General features: G+C 39.4%; 1 protein-coding gene across 1 annotated transcript in view; it reads left to right on the plus strand.

The window, feature by feature from the left end:
- Positions 1–23,113, plus strand: part of LOC144975249 (uncharacterized) — a 133,283-nt gene that overhangs the window by 47,176 nt on the left and 62,994 nt on the right. The window contains exon 2 of the mRNA XM_078919155.1: positions 4,616–4,948. Within this exon, the coding sequence (XP_078775281.1) occupies positions 4,873–4,948 (76 nt within the window). The 5' untranslated portion in view covers positions 4,616–4,872. The remainder of the gene's footprint in view (positions 1–4,615; positions 4,949–23,113) is intronic.

The following is a 23,113-nucleotide window of genomic DNA, read 5'->3' on the forward strand; positions in this document are numbered from 1 at the left end:
TTATTATTAATATTATTATTATTATTATTATTATTATTATTATTATTATTTATTATTATTATTTATTATTATTATTATTATTATTTTATTATTATTATATTATTATTATTATTATTATTATTATTATATTATTATTATTATTATTATTATTATTATTATTATTATATTATCATTGAAGGTACAATATATTGGCTACAATTTGTGTCCCCCTGCCCCCTCACCCAACCCAATCAAGAACGGTATCATAATCTCATACTGTATCACTGCTTTGTGGTTCAGTGGCATGACACTCGCTTACTGACCTGTAGTTCTCGAGTTCACGCCCTATTATCGCGGAGCAAACTTAACTGTATTTTGCTTTATTTTTTTCTTTGACTTTTTAGGGTTTTTTGGGGAAAAAAAGTAATACCGCAAATCTAAATGAAAAGAGGATAACACCCGAAACGTTTTGTCAACAAATTGAATTTATCATGATATTTATATCAACCAGTTACATGCCGTAGTCTGGAAAAACACATATTGAAAAATTTGGCCAGAAAACTCGTCCTTCGAATATCGATTGATTTAAATTGTCCTCATCTTGGCAAAACTCTCAAACCTGGGACATAGCCAGATCTTTAAGGAATCCCAGCAACTCTTAACATGTAGGACGAGACATGAAGCCTTTAAGACGATATTACAATTGTTTTTCCTACAAATACAACGCTGTTAGTCATTTTACGGTGTCTCTATCCGAAAAAAATTGTAATATCGCCTAACAGGCGTCATGTCCCGTCCTTTATGTTCAGTGTTGCTGTTGGCCAGGGGTCCCTTGTAAAGCGCTTTGAGCACGTTTCGTGGATATTGCGCTATATAAAAGCTCTTTTTTTTCTAGATGTTCACCTCCCACCAGTGCCTGTGTGTGTATCTAGAAGACAGGGTCGTTATAAATTAGCACTTGGAACCCCGTGGAGATTGTAATTAACGCTTTTCTTCGCCGATAATTGAATACGGAAAAGAGGATTTAAGGGGAATTAAAGGGAAAATAAAGGGAAATAAAGGGAAAATAAAGGGGCATAAAGGGACGTAAATCCAACGACGTTGTCGCTGATGCCAGTGGCTATTTTTAGAACTGCATGTCAATTGTATTGGAAACAAACAAGACACGACTTGGATTTCACCACAAAACGGACGTGTTATGAAAAAAAAAAAAAACACAGTTTAAAATTTTTGGTTAAAAAAACTCGCCTTCAAATATTGATCGATTGAAATGACCTTCATCTTGTCAAAACCGTTCAAACCTGGGACTTCCTTGAAGTTCCAAAATTGTGACCTTTGACAAGATGGGGGTCATTTGAATCGATCAATATTTGAAGGACGAGTTTTCTGACCAAAATTTTTAATATGAGTTGTTTTTTTCTTTTGGTTTTTACTTTTGTTGTTTTTTTTTTTTTTTTTGTTTTTTTTTTTTTTTTTTTTTTTTTTTTTTTTTGGGGGGGGGGGGGGTTCTGGGTTTGTTTTTTTTCAAAATAGGTATATTATCAAATTACTGTTCGACACTGACACTTACTTTTAACTGCTTTGTTGATGACGTCAGTATTTTTGAAGACTTCGCGGAAGTCCCAGGTTTGAGAGTCTTTGACAAGATGAGTGTTATTTTAATCAGTCGAATTTGAAGGTCGAGTTTATTTTTGGCCGACATTTTGAATTTCTGGGTTTTTTCCGAGTCGGGCAATTCAGACAGATAAATTGTCTCAATATTTCTGGCGTTATCTTAATCCGTGACGGTGTGTGACGTCATTGTAAACAATGGATGACGTCATTTTACAAGTTCCGGCTTATCCCAAAGATAGGAACATCCTTTGACACACAGACAGTGTGTTATTCAATCAACTGTGACCCATCCACCCAGAACGGTGTGTTATTCAATCAAATGTGATCCATCCTCCCAAAACGGTGTGCTGCCGGGTATTCCAGATGCAATGAATGGGATTTTAACGTTAAAATAACCGAAAATCTGAAATTTTGGATTTGGCCAGTTTAGCAAATTTCACCACAAACCTGCCGTAGACAAGATAGATGCGTATTTAAAAATTTGGCCAGTAAACTCGTCCTTCAAATAAAGAAAATTAAATGACCCTCACCTTGGCAAAAACTCTCAAACCTGGGACCTCGCGAGGTCTTCAAGGAATCCCAGGTTTGAGAGTTTTTGACAAGGTGGGGGTCATGTAAATCGACCGATATTTGAAGGACGAGTTTTCTGGCCAAATTTTAAAATACGTCTTTTTCTGGACTTCTGCTGGTTAATTTATTCTATTCAATAAAACATAAAATCTTAGGCAATTCCCCAATTTCTGTCAATAAATGCTATTTTTAGCATCTGTGCGGCTATGTAGTCTAGTGGTATGACTCTCACTTTCGGATCGATAGGTCCTGGGTTCGAGCCTCACTTGGCGCATGGTTGAGTACATGGAAAAGACTTTACTCACATTCTCTCATCGTACTCAGGTGTAAAATGAGTACCTGGCCGTTAACAGCGTTGTCTCTGTCCGAAAAAAGAAGTTATAATGCCTAACAGGCGTCATGTCTCGTCCTACATGTTAAGTGTTTCTGTTGGTCAGGGACACCGTGTAAAGCACTTTGAGCACGTGTAGTGGATATTGCGCTATATAAAAGCTCAATTATTATTGATATAACCCAAATCTACATCGGACCTTTTTGAGAAGACGTGTCTCATATTGATATGAAGACTGCTATCATAGTAAAGATTAAAAGATCTCAGATTATGGAAGTGGCCACTGGACAGTGAGAAAAGTGACCAGTGGACAGTGAGATGCCTCGTCATACAGCTGATGGTTACAAGGCTGTCTATCTCGAAACGGCAGATATAACATGTACGTTTTGTTCACATGGATTGGTAAAAACACAGACGACATTATGGTGACGAGTGGGATTCTATAGAAGAAGAAGAAGAAGAAGAAGAAGAAGAAGAAGAAGAAGAAGAAGAAGAAGAAGAAGAAGAAGAAGAAGAAGAAGAAGAAGGAGGAGGAGGAGGAGGAGGAGGAGGAGGAGGAGGAGGAGGAGGAGGAGGAGGAGGAGGAGAAGAAGAAGAAGAAGAAGAAGAAGAAGAAGAAGGAAAGAAAGGAAGAAAGAAAGAAAGAAAGAAAGAGAGAAGGGGGAGAGGGAGAAATGGAGAGAGAGAGAGAGAGAGAGAGAGAGAGAGAGAGAGAGAGAGAGAGAGAGAGAGATAGCTGTATAAGTAAAGATGTAGAGAGAATTATTTGATGAATGAGAGTGAGTGTGCGAAACTAAGGAGGGGAGAGATGATTTGGTTAAAGTGTGGGCGTGTAGAACGTAAAAGAGGAAGTGGTGCGTGCGTGTGTGTGTGGGGGAGGGGGGGGGGGGAGGATAAGAGCGTGAGATAACATCCCAATATCACCCGTGTGTTTACTCCCCCCCCCCCCCCCCCCCCCCCCCCGCCCCCTCCCCCACCCTTCCCGCCCATCCATTCATTTGGCAGGAACCTTCCGCCATTATCGATAATACAGGACTTAACCCCTGCCATTGGGTAACGCCTACCTGTCCAGGTCTCCAACATTCTCACGACCGTAACGAGAAGTCCATATTATAGAATTTACATGTAAATAAATGGTAGATTGGCGACCCTAGTAATGTCTGTCGTACTCTGGGAAAACCATATTTAGAAATTTGGCCAGAAAACTCGTCCTTCAAATATCGATTTAAACGACCCTCATCTTGGAAAAAAAAAACTCTCTCGCACCGAGTCCCAGGTTTGAGAGTTTTTGCCAATATGATGGTCATTTAAATCGATCCATATTTAAAGGACGAGTTTTCTGGCCAACATTTTAAGTATGGATTTTCCCAGAATACGACAGTGTTGTGAGTAGTTGTACGTAATTCTGCCATTTTAGTAATGACCCCTTCATTACTATTGTGTGTTATTGTCATTTGTTTTGTCTGCATCATTGTGCTGTAAAGGCAGGGTGTTTATGGAAAGTATCTTATCTAAGATCACTTTGGTACAATCTCTCTCTCTCTCTCTCTCTCTCTCTCTCTCTCTCTCTCTCTCTCTCTCTCTCTCTTTCTTTCTTCTCCCTCTCTCTCTTTCTCTCTCTCTCTTTTTCTTTCCTCTCTCTCTCTCTCTCTCTCTCTCTCTCTCTCTCTCTCTCTCTCTCTCTCTCTCTCCCTCTGCAATACTTCTGTTTGTGGGATCGATCTGGCGAGGAATACATGTGGGTATTTTACCTAAACGCATACCGTCACCAGACGATACACGTTAAAGATTCCACATAGTGTTGTGGTTTGTTGTGTTTGTACGTTTGATCTGGCAAGGAAAAACAGTCGATTATTTTACCTAAACGCATACATCAACAGACTGAAAACGCTAAAGGTTACACATAGTTGTGTGGTTTGCATTGCTTATACGATCCATCGAGCGAGAGAACAAACAGGTGAGTATTGTAGCTAAACGCATACCATGTATAAACTGTAAAGGTTAAAGGTTACACATAGCTTTGTTGGTACCATCCATCTTACGTACATAATTGGTGAGTACATTTCTTAAACGCATACCGTAAATAAAACCTCACGTTTTTTTTCCCTCTTTTTCTTCCAGACCTCTGAACCACGTGACCTAAATACAGATATACAGATTTATAAATGTGAGCGTCATTCATTTTATCTGAACAAGCCACTTGGATATCGCTCCTTTTAAATGAACAATTCCCAGGTTTAGATTTGGGGACGGAAATACGTCATCATTTTCTCAGGGATTGGATTCACAAAAAATAAAGTAATCGGCTACGTAGAAGCGGATGTAGGAATCGAATACAATGCTGGATTAGTATCAAATCCAATCTATTGTCAACCAAAATGCTGCCTTCGATCTATTGGAGTAATCGATTACAGATGTATTTGTGGATACCCGTGTATGTCTGCTTGACTGTCGGTGAGTAATTCATATCATCATTTGTCAAATCCCGCCCCCCCCCCCCCCCCCCCCCCCCCCCCCCCCACCCCCCCCCTCCTCCCCCCTTCTCAACCTATCTTCATCTTCTATCTATCTTATCTATCTATCTATCTATCTATCTATCTATCTATCTATCTATCTATCTATCTATCTATCTATCTATCTATCTATCTATCTATCTATCTATCTATCTATCGATCTATCTATCAATCAATCAATTTATTTCTCTCTCTCTCTCTCTCTCTCTCTCTCTCTCTCTCTCTCAATATATATAATGCACACACACGTGTCTGTTTGTTGTGTGTGTATGTGTGTTTGTGTGTTTTGTTCTCCCATATCTCATGTCCCCTTCCAATTTTTTCTATTCTTTAAAATACTCTCTCTCTCTCTCTCTCTCTCTCTCTCTCTCTCTCTCTCTCTCTCTCTCTCTCTCTCTCTCTCTATCTATCTCTCTCTTCAAACTTTTTACTTTTGAGTTACAAGAAAACATCAATTGCCATGACGTCACACATGGCCCCATTCTACTCCAGTACCATGTCTAAAATCGACTTGTATCAAATGACCACTGCCTTCCAACTATTCTACACTACTCTGTACGAAAAAAAAACCAACACATTTTAAAACGTTTAGTCAGAAAACGCGTCCTTCAATTATCGATCGATTTAAATAACCCTTGTCTTGTTAACAATTCTCAAACCTGGGACTTCGCGAAGATGAGGATCATTTAAATCGATCGATATTTGAATGACGAGTTTTCTGGCCAAATTTTTTAAATACCTGTTTTACCAGAGTACGGCAGTACTGAGAGAATACAATATTTGTATTTTATGGCAAGTCTTTAAGATGGACGTTGTCAGGATACTTTCGTTTTCCACCATCACCACCACAAAGACACAAAGACACACACACACAAAAACACACACACACACACACATACACAGACACAAAACGGTCTTAAACCTACCAACCAACAGGGTCACACACACACACGTGTGTCTTATGATGATTGGACCAACATTCCGTTGTCCACACGACTACCGTGGTCGGCTGGCTGGACTGACGGTTGCTATGGGAGGTCTGATTCTTTCTTTCTTTTTGTTGTTGTTTGTTTGTTTGTTTACCTTGTACTATTGATGCTATTCGTTTAGGTAAAATACTCACTTCACCCGCCAGCCGGATATAACGTACCTCAAACCTTTGAATCATTTAAGGTTTGATAGTTTTGGGCAAGATGAGAGTCATTTTATCCGATCGATATTTGAAAGGCAAGTTTTCTGGTTAAATATTTAAATTCATATGGGGGGGGGGGGGGGGGGGGGGCAGAGAATAGCTATGTTTGTATCTATAGAATGAGTAGCCAAGAGACATTATTTTTGTCCTTTATTATAACACTAAGGTTAAACACAATTTTTGTTGTTGTTTTTTTTTTGTTTTGTACCTCTACCAGCAACTTATATACGAAACTAAAGATAAAATCTAAAAAAATCTTCACCACCTGCTAGGCAATATAACCTGATATCCACCACCATCATCACAAAGAAAACACAACAACCATTTAGACAACAACCACTTATACCACAACCACCACCACCACCACATCCACCACCACCACCACAACCACCATCACCACCACCACTGCCACCACCGCCACCACCACCACAACCACCACACCCACCACCACCACCACCACCACAACCACCACAACCACCACCACCACCACCACCACCATCACCACCATCAACACGTCACTGTAACCAAGCAGGGGGAAACAACCCAATGTTTTATCACCCAGTTTCCCAGGCAATCGTCAATGTCGCCCAGCCATTTCCACGTGACTTTTACTGCCCAGTTTTACGTCAATTTCAGGCCGTGGCCCTGTTTCATTAACAAGTTAACGACAACGCTCCCCGAACCTAAACGATCGACCTGAGGACAGATTCTCGTATTCTTCCTTGTCGTTGTCAATCATTTAGGATTGGGCATCGCCTAGGTGACGGGATCTGGGACAAAATGAGTGATTCCTGTTGACGTCAGGTGTTTGTTTGATGGGTTATCTATATTCCTTCATGGAACGTCTAGGCGACGGCATTTAAAACATCCCTTTCAAAAATCTCAAGTTTAAAAATCTGTTTTTTATTGTGCTCAAAAGCGATTTACAAGGTGTCCCAAGCAAACAGCAACAACAAAACAAAGCAAGCAAGAAGAGACAAAATGCCTATTTGCCAAGATGGCGATCATTTAAATCGATCAATATTTGAAGGAAGAGTTTTTTGGCCAATTTTTGAATACGTCGTTTCTAGAATACGGCAGTCAACGGGTTGATACTGGCTAACCTGACACAAGCGGCGGCCAAACCACCAGTCATTTTTCAAGTCATTAATCTTTTTTATTTTTCTTAACCCTTTCAAGGTCAATAGAATTTATTCCGTGTTCCCTCTTGACTTTTACTGCTTACCGCCTCTGTCCGTCTCGTATTTTCACGTTAAATTTTCCCCCATTCAATTTTATTTGGTTACTGTAAATACTCGAATATTCATCCAAACCTGCTCAAAATAACACACGAGCTGACAACGTTAACCTGAGCCTTTATATAGCTCAATTTCCACTAAACGTGCTCAAAGAGCTTTACAACGGATCCCTGACCAAAAGCAACACGTAACTTATTATAGAACGAGACATGGCGCCTTGATGTACCAACCCACAGAACGATGTTTAACCTTGACGTTTCTATGTATATAGGTATGCGCTTGGCTAAGAAAGAAGCTCACAACATTGCCATCCGGAAGTATAACGGGCCAACACACAAAACTATGTGTAACCTTGAACGTTAATACGAAGACCTGAGTGACGTCAACTTCATACTGTCTATCCGTGTTAAGTGGCAGACGGGATTTGTTAGTATTTTATCTCAACGCCTAGCACCAATCCAGTCCACAAACTCACGTCCACATTCATGAATTGCCTTGAGGTGGAAAGAGTTAATTGTTGAATTCTCACGAGATAAATAAATCTTGACGGAATGCGTTAATGATTTGATTGAAGTAAACAAACACAAATTTGTGGATTGGAAGATTTCATCGGCCGTGTTCAAACGCGGTTTTTATTGGGAAGCCAGTTTGGCTTTACGTGGGAAGCCAGTTTGGCTTGTTGTAGGAAGCCAGTTTGGCTTGTTGTAGGAAGCCAGTTTGGCTTGTTGTAGGAAGCCAGTTTGGCTTATTGTAGGAAGCCAGTTTGGCTTATTGTAAGAAGCCAGTTTGGCTTGTTGTAGGAAGCCAGTTTGGTTTGTTGTAGGAAGCCAGTTTGGTTTGTTGTAGGAAGCCAGTTTGGCTTATTGCAGGAAGCCAGTTTGGCTTGTTGTAGGAAGCCAGTTTGGCTTGTTGTAGGAATCAGGAATCAGATTATCAAGGGAAATAAATCACGTGTTAAAGCATGTGTGTGTTTACTTATAGGAATGTGTATCTTGTATGCATGTGTTCGGTTGTCTGGGTATGTGATTTTGTTTTCTCTGTGTGTGTGTGTGTGTGTGTGTGTGTGTTTTGTATGTTTTTTAGCCAGTTTATTTGTGTGTGTGTGTGTGTGTGTGTGTGTGATTGTGTATGTGTGTGTATGTGTGTATGTGTGTGTGTGTGCTTGTTTGTGGTAGAGAGTCTGCGTTTAAGAGTAAACGTTGAGGATGATATAGAAGCAACGAAATTGACGTTTATCAGGTCTTTATTGTTTTTAGAAAGAAAACAAGTGATTTTCCTCTGTATATGTCTGGAGATAAATCAAATCAACTCTACAGTGATCTCCTCACTCGGAGTTGTGACCTGGGGACATGGCAGGTTGTGACGTCAAAACTTCAAACAGTCCAAATGGTACGAAGCTGGACTGGAACAAGTCATAAACAAACAAATGAATAGAACAGATTTTTAAAAAAAATAATAAAAAGAACAAAATACCAAACACAGAACGTTTCGTGGTAAAACCCCTTTTTCAGCCACAACCAACAACACAAAACCCAATGAAAACATAAAATCCATTCCTACAAATCCAGATAGACTCTCCCAACCCAATCAGATTTTGTCTTTTAAACCCTCCAGGACTAATCAAATAACGTACATATCCGTCCTCTCTCTCTCTCTCTCTCTCTTTCTCTCTCTCTCTCTCTCTCTCTCTCTCTCTCTCTCTCTCTCTCTTTCTTTCTATCTATTAATCTCTCTCACCTCTCTCTCTCTCTCCCTCTCTCTCTCTTTATATCTATTAATCTCTCTCTCTCTCTCTCTCTCTCTCTCTCTTTATATCTATTAATCTCTCTCTCTCTCTCTTTCCCTTTCTATCTATTAATCTCTCTCACCCTCTCTCTCTCTCTCTCTCTCTCTCTCTCTCTCTCTCTCTCTCTCTTTCCCTTTCTATCTATTAATCTCTCTCACCCTCTCTCTCTCTCTCTCTCTCTCTCACACACACACACACACATGTAATACACAGACACTCACACACGCACACACACACACACACACACACACACACATTCTCCACCCCAAACCAATCGCAGTGTTGTCCCACCCAATCCATTCCAGAGATGAAATATCGCTGACTGCCAGTCCATCGTGACGGCTCAGATATAAATACACACAAGCATTAATCATCGACGGGGGGGGGGGGGGGGGGGGGGGGGGGGGGTGTTGACGCTGGCGGAAATGAGATGAATGATAGAAAGAAATGAAATGAAAGAAAAAGTAATGAATGAAGGCTATCGTTCAAAAATTAATAAACTAACAAACAAACAAATAAATGAGTGAATAGATAAATTAATTAATACGTAAATAGATTTTTAAAAAGGAAATATGTTAATAAATAGATAATTTGCGGCGCTGCACTGCGGCTGATGCCTGAGTTATTCCAATCTTCCCTTGGGGTAGATCCTAGAGACAAATTTCCCCTATGAGACGAATAAAGGTAATTTTGTTATTTATAAAAAGAGAAATTAATTAATTAATTAATTGATTAATTATTTAATGAGATAAAAATAGAAAATCTAAAGAAAAGCCGACGTGGGAGAAAGACACACATAGATGTATATAGAGAGAACTAGATAGAAATTGTGTTTGTAATAGTCTTCAGTCTGTTGGTGACCTTGGAATGACGTCATGGGAAGAGGTCATGAACTCCCCAAAACATTCCGTATATTATTTGAAAAGACAAAATAAAAAGACACGTTTTTTCCTCTTTATCTCACTAAATATATGATTGAAAGATTTTTAAAGCTTCTTTTTCTAATACAATGTCCACTAAACGTGCTCAAAACGCTTTACTAAAGGGTCCCTGACCAACAGCAACACGTCACAACATCTAGAACAAGACATGACGTCTGTTAGGCGATATGACATTTTTTTCCGACAGAAAAAAAAGCTGTCAACGGCCAGGTACTCATTTTACACCAGATACACATTTTACACCTGAGTACCGTGAGAGTAAAGAGCCTTTTCCAATGACTCAATTATGCGCCGAGCGAGGTTCGAACCCAGGACCTTCCGATCCGAAAGCGATTGCCATTCCACTAGATACCGCCTAGCCGCCATGAGATGAAGTCACGTGTATTGTCCAATATGTTTGACTAGTTGGAGTCACGTGGGGAATGAATGATGAACTGGAAAATAAGCGTGGATATTGTTTGATAAGACAAAAAAAAATATACGTGTACTTTCCTCTTTATCTGTGCGGCTTGGTGGTCTAGTGGTATGACGCTCGCCTTCGGATCGGATGGTCCTGGATTTGAGCCCCGCGCTGAGTGGCGCATAGTTGAATCCTTGGAAAAGGCTCTTTACTCACATAATCTCACCGAACTCAGGTGCAAACTGAGTACCTGGCCCTTACCAGCGTTGTCTATGTCGGAATCAAGTGGTGATATCGCCTGACAGGCGTCATGTCTCGTCCCATGTGTTAAGTGTTGCTGTTGGCCAGGGACGCTTTGAGCACGTTTAGTTGATATTGCGCTATAAAAAAGCTCAATTCATTTTTTTTTTGTTATCTTCGTGACTATTTGACCAAGAAAAGAAGTTTGTGTGTGAATAATTGAATAGAGATATGGCAGGTTTTTTAGGGTTACCTCCTCTTGTTTTGACCTAGTTCGTAATCATTTACAGATTTATAATATATTTATAGATATTTATTCCCGGAACTAAAACATCATCCGTGGGGATTAACAATGCTAAACTATAATTAATTGTAATCAGGGGAGTTAATGCGTGGATGAGAACATTCCAGAAATAACAAGGATTGCAGGCATTGTACGGGATGTTTGCTTAAAATATTAACGCCGATGCAGGAAACATAAACTAACGGGTTTCTATGGTTACCGTTTGTATGTTGACGCCATCCATGGCGTCTTCCGGCTTCTCGTGTTCCTGCCTGGTGTTGTCGTTGGTGTTTGCGTGTTTAGGATTGGTGGACTTAGCTCAGTGGTTAGGACTTATCGCCTCATGTTCGTGTCTTGGTGTTTGGTTAACTGCTAGCCTACAAATCTTTGACAAATGACTGGCGTTAGGATGGAGTGGAATGGGTGAGGAAGATTGAGATTACAGTTAGATTGGTGGTGGTGGTGGTGGGGTAGGGGGGGATGGAGGAGGAGGAGGAGGAGGAGATGGTGGTTGTGGTGGAGGAGGAGGAGGAGGTTGTGGAGGAGGAGGAGGAGGAGGAAAAGGTGGGGGTGGAGGAGGAGGAGGAGAAGGAGGAGGAGGTGGTGGTTGTGGGGATGGAGGAGGAGGTGGTAGTTGTGGGGGTGGAGGAGTGGGGAGAGGGTGAAGGAGAGAGGAGAGGAAAGGAGAGGGAGAAGGGGGAGGATGGGGGTGGGGTGGTGTGTGTTTATGCGAAAAAAGTGAGTGAGACAATGAATTGATGAAGATAACATCTCGGCGATGGTGACAATAAGTAGAGGTGTGGTGGTTGTGTGATGGTGTTAGTGTGTGTGTGTGTGGAGTATGTGTGTGATTGTGTGTGTGTGTTGGTGGTGGATAGAGAGTGTGGGATGGTTGAGAGATATTGTAATAAATGTCTATTATTCCAAACTCAATGCTGATCAATCATGCACGGAACGAAATGGTCGACAAGGGGACAATTTCATACAAAGATCAAAGGCACGAGTAGATGGGATATGATACATGAGGTGTTTTGGACGCTTCATTCCATCAACACTACAAAGTGGTTTCTGTCAACATCCGGTATAGAGTGAATGTGTTTGCTACTTGATTCACTCCCCTGATCAATGACTTGTAAATTTGATTTAATTCATCTTTAATTATTCATCATGGCATCACCACAGTCTCGTATATTAGACAAGCAAAGAAAAATTTAATAATTGTAAAATAATATTGAAAATAAATAAGTTGAATAGTTAATTAATTCATTACTAATAATAGTAACGATGGTGATGGTGATGATAGTAATAACAATAATGATAATAATAATGATGATGATGATAATAATAATATAATAATAATAATAATAATAATAATAATAATAATAATAATAATGATAATAATAATAATATAATAATAATAATAATAATAATAATAAATAATAATAATAATAATAATAATAATAATAATAATAATAATAATAATAAATAAATAAATAAATAAAATAAATAAATAAATAATATAGAAATAAATAAATAAATTAATTAATTGATTATGAAAATAAATAAATAGATAAATATATAAATAAATAAATAGATGGATAAATAAATATACGATTGATTAAAAGGATTATAAAACCTTTCAACAACAAAACATTGAAATAAATTCAACTTAAGGCCTTTAATTTTACCATTGTATCTATCTTAAGCTTCTAAGGAACCATATTTTCTACACACAAACAAAATGAAAAAAGAAGAAAAAAAAAGGAAAAAGAATATGACATTGAAATATGGCCTTCCGATATAATTCGATTATCCTTGGGAATGTTTATTTAAGCGTATTCGATTTCGCGAATTGATAAGACTCATCTGGTAAAAGCTGGGTATCGAGGGGCCGATAATAGGGTGAGAAATCGAATACGCGCTGGAATCATTGACTGCTAAATGGCTCCTCGGGGAGGTGAAGTGTTGTGTTGTTCCTCGATACGATGGGAGTATCGGGGTTGTTGTGGATGATGCCCGTGTTTGGTCTGATACGATGGAAGATGGCTGTGTGCTCTAGTCGTATGACACTCGCCTTCGGATCGGAAGGTCTAGGGTTCGATTCTCGCTATGAGCGACGCATAGCTGAGTTCATGGAAAAAGGCTATTTACACATATTATCTCACCGTATTCATGTGTACTCAGGTGTAAAATGAGTACCTGGCCGTTGAAATAAATCGTGATATCGCCTCAGAGACGTCCTGTTTCGTCCTTCATGTTTTAATCAACTGGTGTTTTGAAGGACGAGTTTTCAATCCACCTGTTATTCCAGAGACCGGCCAAGCACCCATTTTTACACACAATGAAAACAATTAACCGCAACACAAATCTCATATTTCCTGCCATTTATTATTGATGCTATGCGTTTAAGTAAAATACTCATACCATTCGGCCGCCGGATATAACATACCAATACACAAAACTATATGTAACCTTGACGTTTATATTCTGATTGATCGAATTTAGTGGGAACTAATCATTAAATTGGCTGTCTAAAACCAATGACAAAGAGCTGAGTGACGTCAATGCATTTGCTTCAATAGACCTTACACAACATGATACCGGTTGGAGATGACGTGTCACGTATAGAATGACATAAGTAAACATTCCATTCAAAATGACTCCAGATAGTTCTATTCTATCACAGTCTGAAAATCAAAACAATTATTTAAAATTTTGGCCAGAAATCACGTCCTTCAATTATCGATCAATTAAAATGACCCTCATCTTGTCCAAAACTCTCAAACCTGGGACTCCGGAAGTCTTCAAAGAATCCCAGGTTGGAGAGTTAAAACAAAAAAAAACAATATTGGGGTCGTTTAAATCGATCGATATTTGAAGGACGAGTTTTCTGGCCAAAAACTGTAAAGACGTGTTTTTACCTAGGACATCAATATTCTGTTTTTTTAGACATTCCTCACCGAGCTGATAGGGCTCGGCGTACCACCATCAGGTGACATCACCAAAATAGACCTTCAAAGAGATTTCTATCATCTCTCAGACCAGGCAGTCCTCTGTCAACGATGGAAACTATGATAACTAATAGGATTCAGTAGTCTGATGTCACGCCGCCCGGTAACGGCGGCCATCTTGGTTCTAAACAAAGAAAATTATTACTTTTTATTCTTCATGCTGGCTAGAACTTTTCATTCCCTTTTTATATGCCTTGTGATCAGATAATGTGTAAAAGTCAAAACATGATCAAATTTATGGGTTTTTTTTCCTCTGGAAACGCTTTTATGTTCGCCGGAGAAATATTTCATACGGGCGCCCACCATTGTCCCGATAGTTTAGAGCCAGTGTTACTATGCGTCATTAGGAAGGAAGTGACGTTACGACTGTTGAAGAGTATTGCCCTGGTGGAGCTCCACTCCAGTTGTAGGAGGGACGATGTTCGCCACTTTCAGGCTATTAGATTTATATGTGTGTGTTACCAATCTCCTCAAAAAAGTGTTATATCGGGGTGGAACTAATGTTAAATATAGAAAACTGAGGGAGGAGGGGAATAGGGAGAGAGAGAATTTTATATATATATTATATATATATATATATATATATATATATATATTATATATATATATATATATATATATATATATATATATACATATATATCACGATTTTGAAGTCAGTCTACATCGATGTTTCAGGCCCTTACGACCATCGTCAGGACTGTGTGTTACATGAGTTTGAGTTCTCTCTAACCATGTAACACACAGACCTGACGATGGCCCTCAGGCCTGAAACATCGATGTAGACTGACTCCAATATCGTGGTGAATATTGCAATAATAATTCGCTCCATCGTTACATGTCGAGGACTTTTCGTTTCATATTTGTATCATAGCACTATTCAATATATATATATATATATTATATATATATATATATATTATATATATATATTATATATATATATATATCGTATAAATCTATCTACCAATTCATTTCTCTTTTTCTTCTTCTTCTCTCTCTCTCTCTCTCTCTCTCTCTCTCTCTCTCTCTCTCTCTCTCTCTCTCTCCTAATTCCCCCACCCATTCCCCATAGATAATTTGACACGAATATCATCAGATCCACGAATTCAGCCTTAGTATCATCTCCATTGTCACGTGATATCACAGGTAGTGGAGAAGAACAGTATTCAATTTTATACCGTCTATATTATAACCGTTCATTGCTATTAAACCTGATCTGGCTATGACAGACAATGGTTACGTCTGTGTGTATGTGTGTGTGTGTGTGTATGTGTGTGTGCGAATGTGTGTGTGTGTGTCTGTATGGCCTTGATGTGTTCATTTTGTGACCCGATATCTCCACACGGTTATGTCGAGTTTTTGAGAGTTTGGACATTAAATTGACAGAGTAGAATCTCAAGCTTGGTTTGAGTTTATTTGTTTTTTTTGTTTTTTTTTGTTTTTTTTTATAGGGGCAGCGTGGCTCAGCGGTAACGGTCATTGTTTCGCACTTGAAAGGTACCGAGATCGATCACTCGCCGCTTCGCTGTGTGGCCTTGAGTAAGTCACCTCGCCCTAGCTCAATTTGCGGCGCTGCACTGCGGCTGACGCCTGGGTTATTTCAGTCTTCCCTTGGAATTTACTCTAGAGACAAATTTCCCCTATGAGATGAATAAAGGGAATTTTGTTTTATAAATCTTATTATTTGGAAGAAAAGGGGCAGTTTGTTTGGGTGCAACAAGTAAAAATTCTCCTATTTAATTTTTTTTTTTTGTGTGTGTGTTTAAATCTGTAAACTTCTCGAAGACATCAGAAGCAGATATACTTCCTCCTACCAAATCCAAGTTCATAAAAGAAGAAAGAAAATTGAGCATATTTTTATATCGTAATATCCACAAACGTGATCAAAACGCTTTATAAGGGGGCCCGAATAATTAACTGCACCCTGGATCGGAACCAGTCCCTTTGCGTGTGAAACGAGTGTTCTACCAACTGGGCTATCGGGACCCCTACTGACTACCTACTCAAGTCCCAAACAAAACAATGTACTATTTTAGAAACCTGAAAAAAGAAATTGGAAGAAAATCTAAAGGAAAAGCAAGTCACAGCTGACCCAATGACACACATGAAAACACGGACAAAGGGTGTCAAAACGTGTCAATAATTCAACAGTTGTTGATTGGGCATCAGGTGGCAACTTTGGTCTAATCTCTCATCCCTCCCCCTCCCCCCCACTCCCTTCCCCTTCCACCTCCTCCTTGTGCTTGCTGTTCTGTTGCCATTCGGTTTAGTCAATGTGTATTTGCAGGTCTGATAACTCAGCTTGTTATGAACTCATTTATGTAATGTATTTACTCTCAAACCAACGTGTACTTATTTGTAGGTCTGATAACCCAATTTGTAATAGTCTAATTATTGCAATGTAAATGCTCTCAAACCAACGTGTACTTATTTTCAGGTCTGATAACACAACTTGCTATGGGCCCATTGTTGTAGTGGAAATACTCTCAAAGAAACGAAAATTATTGTCCGTTACAACAACGTTAAATCGAGCCCATAATTCTGTTCGCTTGCCAGACCTGCCAATAGGGTTTTACTACAGGCGAGCCTCACAGAAAATAGAAAAGAGCAGAATGAATTAGATCTGCTATTTTGTGTCAACCTGTCTGGTTGCTGCCGCCATCTTGTTTGATATGTAAACAATAATCTGAGGCAATGCTGTAAACATTAAAACAAGTCAATAGTTTCTTTGGTAGGCACCAGATGGCAATTTGTCCTAATGCTTTCTTCACTTGATGTCGCCATCGTGTCTGATATGTAAACAACTATCAGAGACAATGCGGCTAACGTTAAAACAAGTCAATAATTTATGTGGTGGCCACCAGATGGCTGTTTGAACTAACACCCTTTGTGCACTTACTACCCCCCTTGGCATTGCAGTACATGTGACCCACTTTGTCAAGCTGGTGTTAAGTTGGGAATGACTCAAATGAGGTCAATGTGTGAATTAAATAAAGCTATTTTGGACTTTTACTATAGAAGGAACGAAATTGACGTCACTGAACTCTTTGTTGCTGTTTTTAGCCACCATGTTTATGAGTAGTTCTCACGAAATTGAATAATCAGACTATTTGCGTTTAGGATTACACATAATTTTAGGTGTCCGTACGTTTTACCGGCTGGCGGATGATGTGAGCTTTTTAGCTAAATGCAATGCATCAATAATTCTAAATCCCAACAGTTACATAATCCATGAATGTATCCATAGGAATGGATTGGGGGCCCCGATAGCTCAGTTGGTAGAGCACTTCGCTTCACACGCAAATGGACCATGGTCGATCCCTGATGCAGTCGATATTTTTTTCCGATATCCCCCCCCCCCCCCAACCAAGGAGTAAATGGGTAGCTGGGTCTGTTAGATCTGGCGGAAAGTATTTTGCGATAGACTTGCGTCCTGTCCAAAGAGTAACGAGCAATTGCTATTGTCCGTTTCACGCTATAGAAACCGGGATAAACTCCGGATCCATGAGCCTAATGGCTCTGAAGGACTGGGAAAGGATGGCTCACGTATGGCCATGGCGTTTGTCTCTATCTTGGTTTCAGGGTATTTCCATACCATCATCGCTACCAAAATATCCATCATCATCATCATCATCATCATCATCATCATCATCATCATCATCATCATCATCATCATCATCACTATCATCATTATCGCCATCATCATTGTTATCATCATCATCATCATCATCATCATCATCATCATCATCATCATCATCATCATCATCATCATCATCATCATTATCACAATCATCATCATCATCATCATCATCATCATCATCATCATCATCATCATCATCATCATAGTTACGACCACCACCGCCCGCAGCACCACTACCCCCCCCCCCCCCCCCACCCTCTACCCGTTATCTCCACCCCTTATCTCCCATCCCCCATATTTATATTCCTACCATTTCATTCCTATCCATTTAATAATAAAACGACTTTGCCCCATTATATTTGTATAAGATGGCCACCTTCCAGTACAAGTCATAAACATTACGGCTGTAGATATGAATCTCTCAAACATCTACAGACACCAGCCACATCTATATGGCCAAATTATGAAAATAACCAACACGTAATTAAAATTTTGGCCAGAAAACTCGTCCTTCAAATATCCATCGATTAAAATGACTCTCATTTTGGCAAAAACTCTCAAATTTGAGAGTTTTTCCCAAGATGAGAGTCATTTTAATCGATGGATATTTGAAGGACGAGTTTTCTGGCCAAAATTTTAAATACGTGTTGGTTATTTTCATAATTTGGCAGCCTAGGTGTGTTTTTACCCGGCAAGGAAAGACCAGATCACCGGTCTTTTTAATGGCAGTTTACATTTTCCCTAATGGAAGGCTTGAGTGGTTCAAATCAAGATTCGATGATAAAACGATAATTCTATCATAAAGACAGCACCACACTCGAATCGGATAGCTCAGTCGGTAGAGCACTCGCTTCACACGCAAAGGGACCAAGATCGATCCCGGGTGCATTCGAGATTTTTTTTTGGAACCCCCCTGTCCACCCGGCAGTGAATGGGTAGCTGAGTCTGTTAGATTTGGCGGAAGGTACTTTGCGATAGACTAGTGTCCTATCCAAAGGATAGAAAGTAATTGCAATTGTCCGTTTCACGCTATAGAAACATGTTTAAACTCCGGCTCCTATCGCCACCAATGTAGGTCATGAACAAAAATGAATAAAATGACATTTTCCGGCTCAAATCCCTTCTTCAGCATAGAGATGCAAATAAGCTAAACACGGAACGTTTCGGAGTCAAATACCTTCTTCAGAAAAAAAATGTTCTAAAAATGAAACACGGAAACATTGTTTCCGACTTATGTCCCTTCTTCAGTGAAAAGTTTTTAAAGAAATAAACACGAAAAGTTTCGGGCTCAAAGCCCTTCTTCAGCAAATTTCACAAAAAAAAACATTATCTGGAATTAATACGATTCTATGTTTTACCGTTTTAATGTCTTTCGTTATTTTGTGTGACTGACAGATATTGTGAGTGTTTTACCTAAACTCATAGCATCAATAAATTCCATTTCCATTACTTCGTTCTTCTTTCACATTATACTGCTTTAAGAGAGTGGGTCACATATTTGATGACGCGTCATTTCCGGTTATTCCCTCCACGAATATCCGGTTATGTAAATCAAATTGGAGACGCCATCGTTTGGCTTGTTTTCTAATGCATAAATATCTTCCAATCTCTGTATTGTGTCCGATGGCAGGAGGGTGGGGGGGGGGGGGGGGCAATAGCTCAGTTGGTAGAGCACTTGCTCCATACGCAAAAAGATCAAGAGCAATCACGGATGCCATCGATATTTTTATCTGACCTCCCCACCCCCAACCTTAACTACCCAATATATCTGACGGGAAGTGCTTTACGATAGACTATCGCCGATTGATACTATCTGTTTCACGCTGTAGAAACCGGGATAAGCTCCTGCTCTATAGGCCTATTATCCCTGAAGGACTACTGACTTACTTATGTATCCTCTTGGTTTCTTGGTACAACACAAGGCGCCAACAAAGTTCCTCCAGGCATCTCTGTCCTGAGCCAGCCAGCTCCTCAGGTCATCCCATGTCTTTCCGGCCTCTTTCATCTCCTCTTCAACTGTCCTCCTTCTCCGGGCGCCCAATGGTCTGGCTCTCTTTCTATTTCCCAGCAGGGACCATCTTAGTACCGTGTGAGTCCCTCCAGGTGCCCAATGGTCTGCCTCTCTTTCTCTTTCCCGGTAGATACCATCTTAGTGTTTTGTGAGTCAGTCTGGACTTGTTCATTCGACGAACGTGCCCCAGCCATTTCCAAGGTCTACGTCAGGACTACTGAATCTCCGATTCTGTCAATTTCTCATATCACGAAGGAGATCCAATCGCGTGTGTTGTATTCCAATGCATCAACAAACATCTACCAGTCGACGTGTCGTGTTTGACACGTAGAACAATAAATCCCCCAAGTGTGTTGTATTCCAATGCATCAACAAACTTCTACCAGTAGACGTGTCGTGTTTGACACATAGAACAATAAATCCCCCAAGTGTGTTGTATTCCAATGCATCAACAAACTTCTACCAGTCGACGTGTCGTGTTTGACACATGGAACAATAAATCCCCCAAGTGTGTTGTATTCCAATGCATCAACAAACATCTACCAGTCGACGTGTCGTGTTTGACACATGGAACAATAAATCCCCCAAGTGTGTTGTATTCTAATGCATCAACAAACATCTACCAGTCGACGTGTCGTGTTTGACACATGGAACAATAAATCCCCAAGTGTTTTGTATTCCAATGCATCAACAAACATCTACCAGTAGACGTGTCTTGTTTGACACATGGAACAATAAATCCCCCAAGTGTGTTGTATTCCAATGCATCAACAAACTTCTACCAGTCGACGTGTCGTGTTTGACACATGGAACAATAAATCCCCCAAGTGTTTTGGAACTTCTTATATTATCTGGTCATTCTAAGGTGTCCAACAGATTGGGTGACAGTTGTAACTCATTTTTATATCTAAATGTGACTTAGCGGGTCTTGAAGGCGACGTGTACATATTTGCAGATCTGACAACCCAATTCCTTATGGGCTCATTGTTGTCATGGAAATCTCAAAATATGACGCAAAATGTTTTCATTACAACAATGTTAAACTACGCCTCTAAGCGGGTTCGGATGTCAGACCTGCATATATGCTTGAAGGTCATCCCTACAAACATTAAACAGCGCATATAGCATGGTTAATCCGTGAAAATGCGTATTATGAGTGTTCATATGTATTGCGTATTTTCCCATTCTTCCCACCATCCCAAACCGAACAGCCGAGATATTTTTCAAGGGACATAACTCAATGCCAATACTGGTAACGGAAATTTCCTATAAATTTATCACAACGCACACCCTCTATTCTACCACCTTCTTTTTTTTTTTAATATGTATTTAAAATCTTGACCACAAAAACTCGTCTTTCAAAAATCGATCGATCAAAATAACCCTCATCTTGGCAAAACCTCTCAAACCTGGGACTTCGCGAAGTCTTTAATGAAATCCCAGGTTTAGAGATTTTTAATCGATATATATATCTGAAGGACGATTTTCTGGCCAAATGGTAAAGACGTGGGTTTTTTCCCCGAGTAGGACAGCACACACACACACACACACACACACACACACACACACACACAGTGTGTTTTGTTGTTACTTGCCGTGTTTGTGTCTGTGTCAAACAAAGAGGTGTGTTGTTTTTTTTATTCATTTGGTCATGACTGGAGATTTGGACGGGGAATTATCTAGAACGAATTGAATCGGTTGTAGGGTTATATGTGGTGTTCTATATGTTGTAGGGTTATATGTGGTGTGTTTATATGGTCATGTTTAGGTTTAAACATTACGTTCATTAGTATTTTATGTTTCTTTGTTTCTCAGATGAATGCTGTACGACTTTTTGTTTCCATCGTGTATGTTCAGATGTTAAATACTCAATAGACGTGTAGCGAGAACACGATAAGATATTCTTCTTGGTGACCTGATTTTCATACTGGAAAATTTAAATTAAAACAAAGAAAAATGGTTATTGTTTTAATTGTGTTTTCTTGTACAATAACAAATTATCATTGTACAGTATTGTCACGATCGTCAAAACGATGACGATGATGATGATGATGATGATGATGATGATGATGATGATGATGATGATGATGATGATGATGATGATGATGATGATGATGATAATAATGATGATGATGATGATGATGACGACGACGACGACGATGATGATGATGATAATGATGACGATGACGACGACGACGACGACGATGATGATGATGATGATGATGATGATGATGATGATGATGATGTGATCATGATGACGAAGACGACGACAAAGATGATGATATAATTTATTATGTTCAATTTCCGCCAATCGTAGTAAATCTGTATCTACCTAATTTACAGCCAGCCAGTCTTATTACAGTTATGGCTACCATATCAATAACCAACGTTTTATATACACAATATCGATGTTATATTTAATCCAAATCAAATATATCGATATAGAGTCAAGTACCAGAATATCACATCGATATTTGTTTGTGATAAATAGACATCGATAGAGTAACGATATTCCTACGACAGTGTTTGATAAATTAGTTTAGTCTGATCTTACCCCCTAATATCGATATTCTTTCTAGACGATATTTTTATGATCTCTTTTTCTTATTAGACGAGTATTTATCTATCATAATAATATATCGATTTTGTATCGTTTATGGACTGACGTCAATGAGCAAAGGGTCAGACTTAATATCACACACACACACACATTCACACACACACACACACACTCTCACACATTCACACACACGTACACACCCATGTAGACAGAGTTTATCCCGGTTTCTATAATATTAGACGGGCAAAAGCCACCCTTTGGTAAAGTTTCTAGTTATTAGAAAAGTGCTTTCCGTCAGATCTAACAAAACCAGTTACTCAATCACTGCTGGGTGGGCAGAGGGGTCTGACAAAATCGACATATTCGGGATTGATCTCGGTCCCTTTGTGTCTGACACGAGTGGTCTATCTACTGAGCTATCTGGACCCCCCAATGACAAATCGACTTGTCTTTTGATATCTCAAAAGATAGAATCCACGTGAAACCGTATTTCCATCATTTATGTCCAAAGCTGTTGGTTTTTCCTCCCGTGTTCAAAATCACTCTGTCTTTATTTATGTCAGGATGGTCCAGTAGATAAGCCATTGTACTCTCGGAGATTCTGAGTTTAAACGTCTTTTTCATCTTGTTTTGTTTTATTTTATTAAGTTGAGTTAGAAATCATGCCCCTTTTAATCATTTCGCGGTACTGCGCTGCGGCTGACGCCTAGCTAATCTCGGCAATTATTATTTAAGAGAGATGCCAAAGACGTATTTTCATTGGGAGGACTAAAGGATCTTGAATACAATTCACTGTTCATT

This window comes from Berghia stephanieae, chromosome 6, assembly GCF_034508935.2.
Source record: "Berghia stephanieae isolate SIO BIC M18660-M18661 chromosome 6, UCSD_Bste_1.3, whole genome shotgun sequence".
NCBI classification, from domain to species: domain Eukaryota; kingdom Metazoa; phylum Mollusca; class Gastropoda; order Nudibranchia; family Aeolidiidae; genus Berghia; species Berghia stephanieae.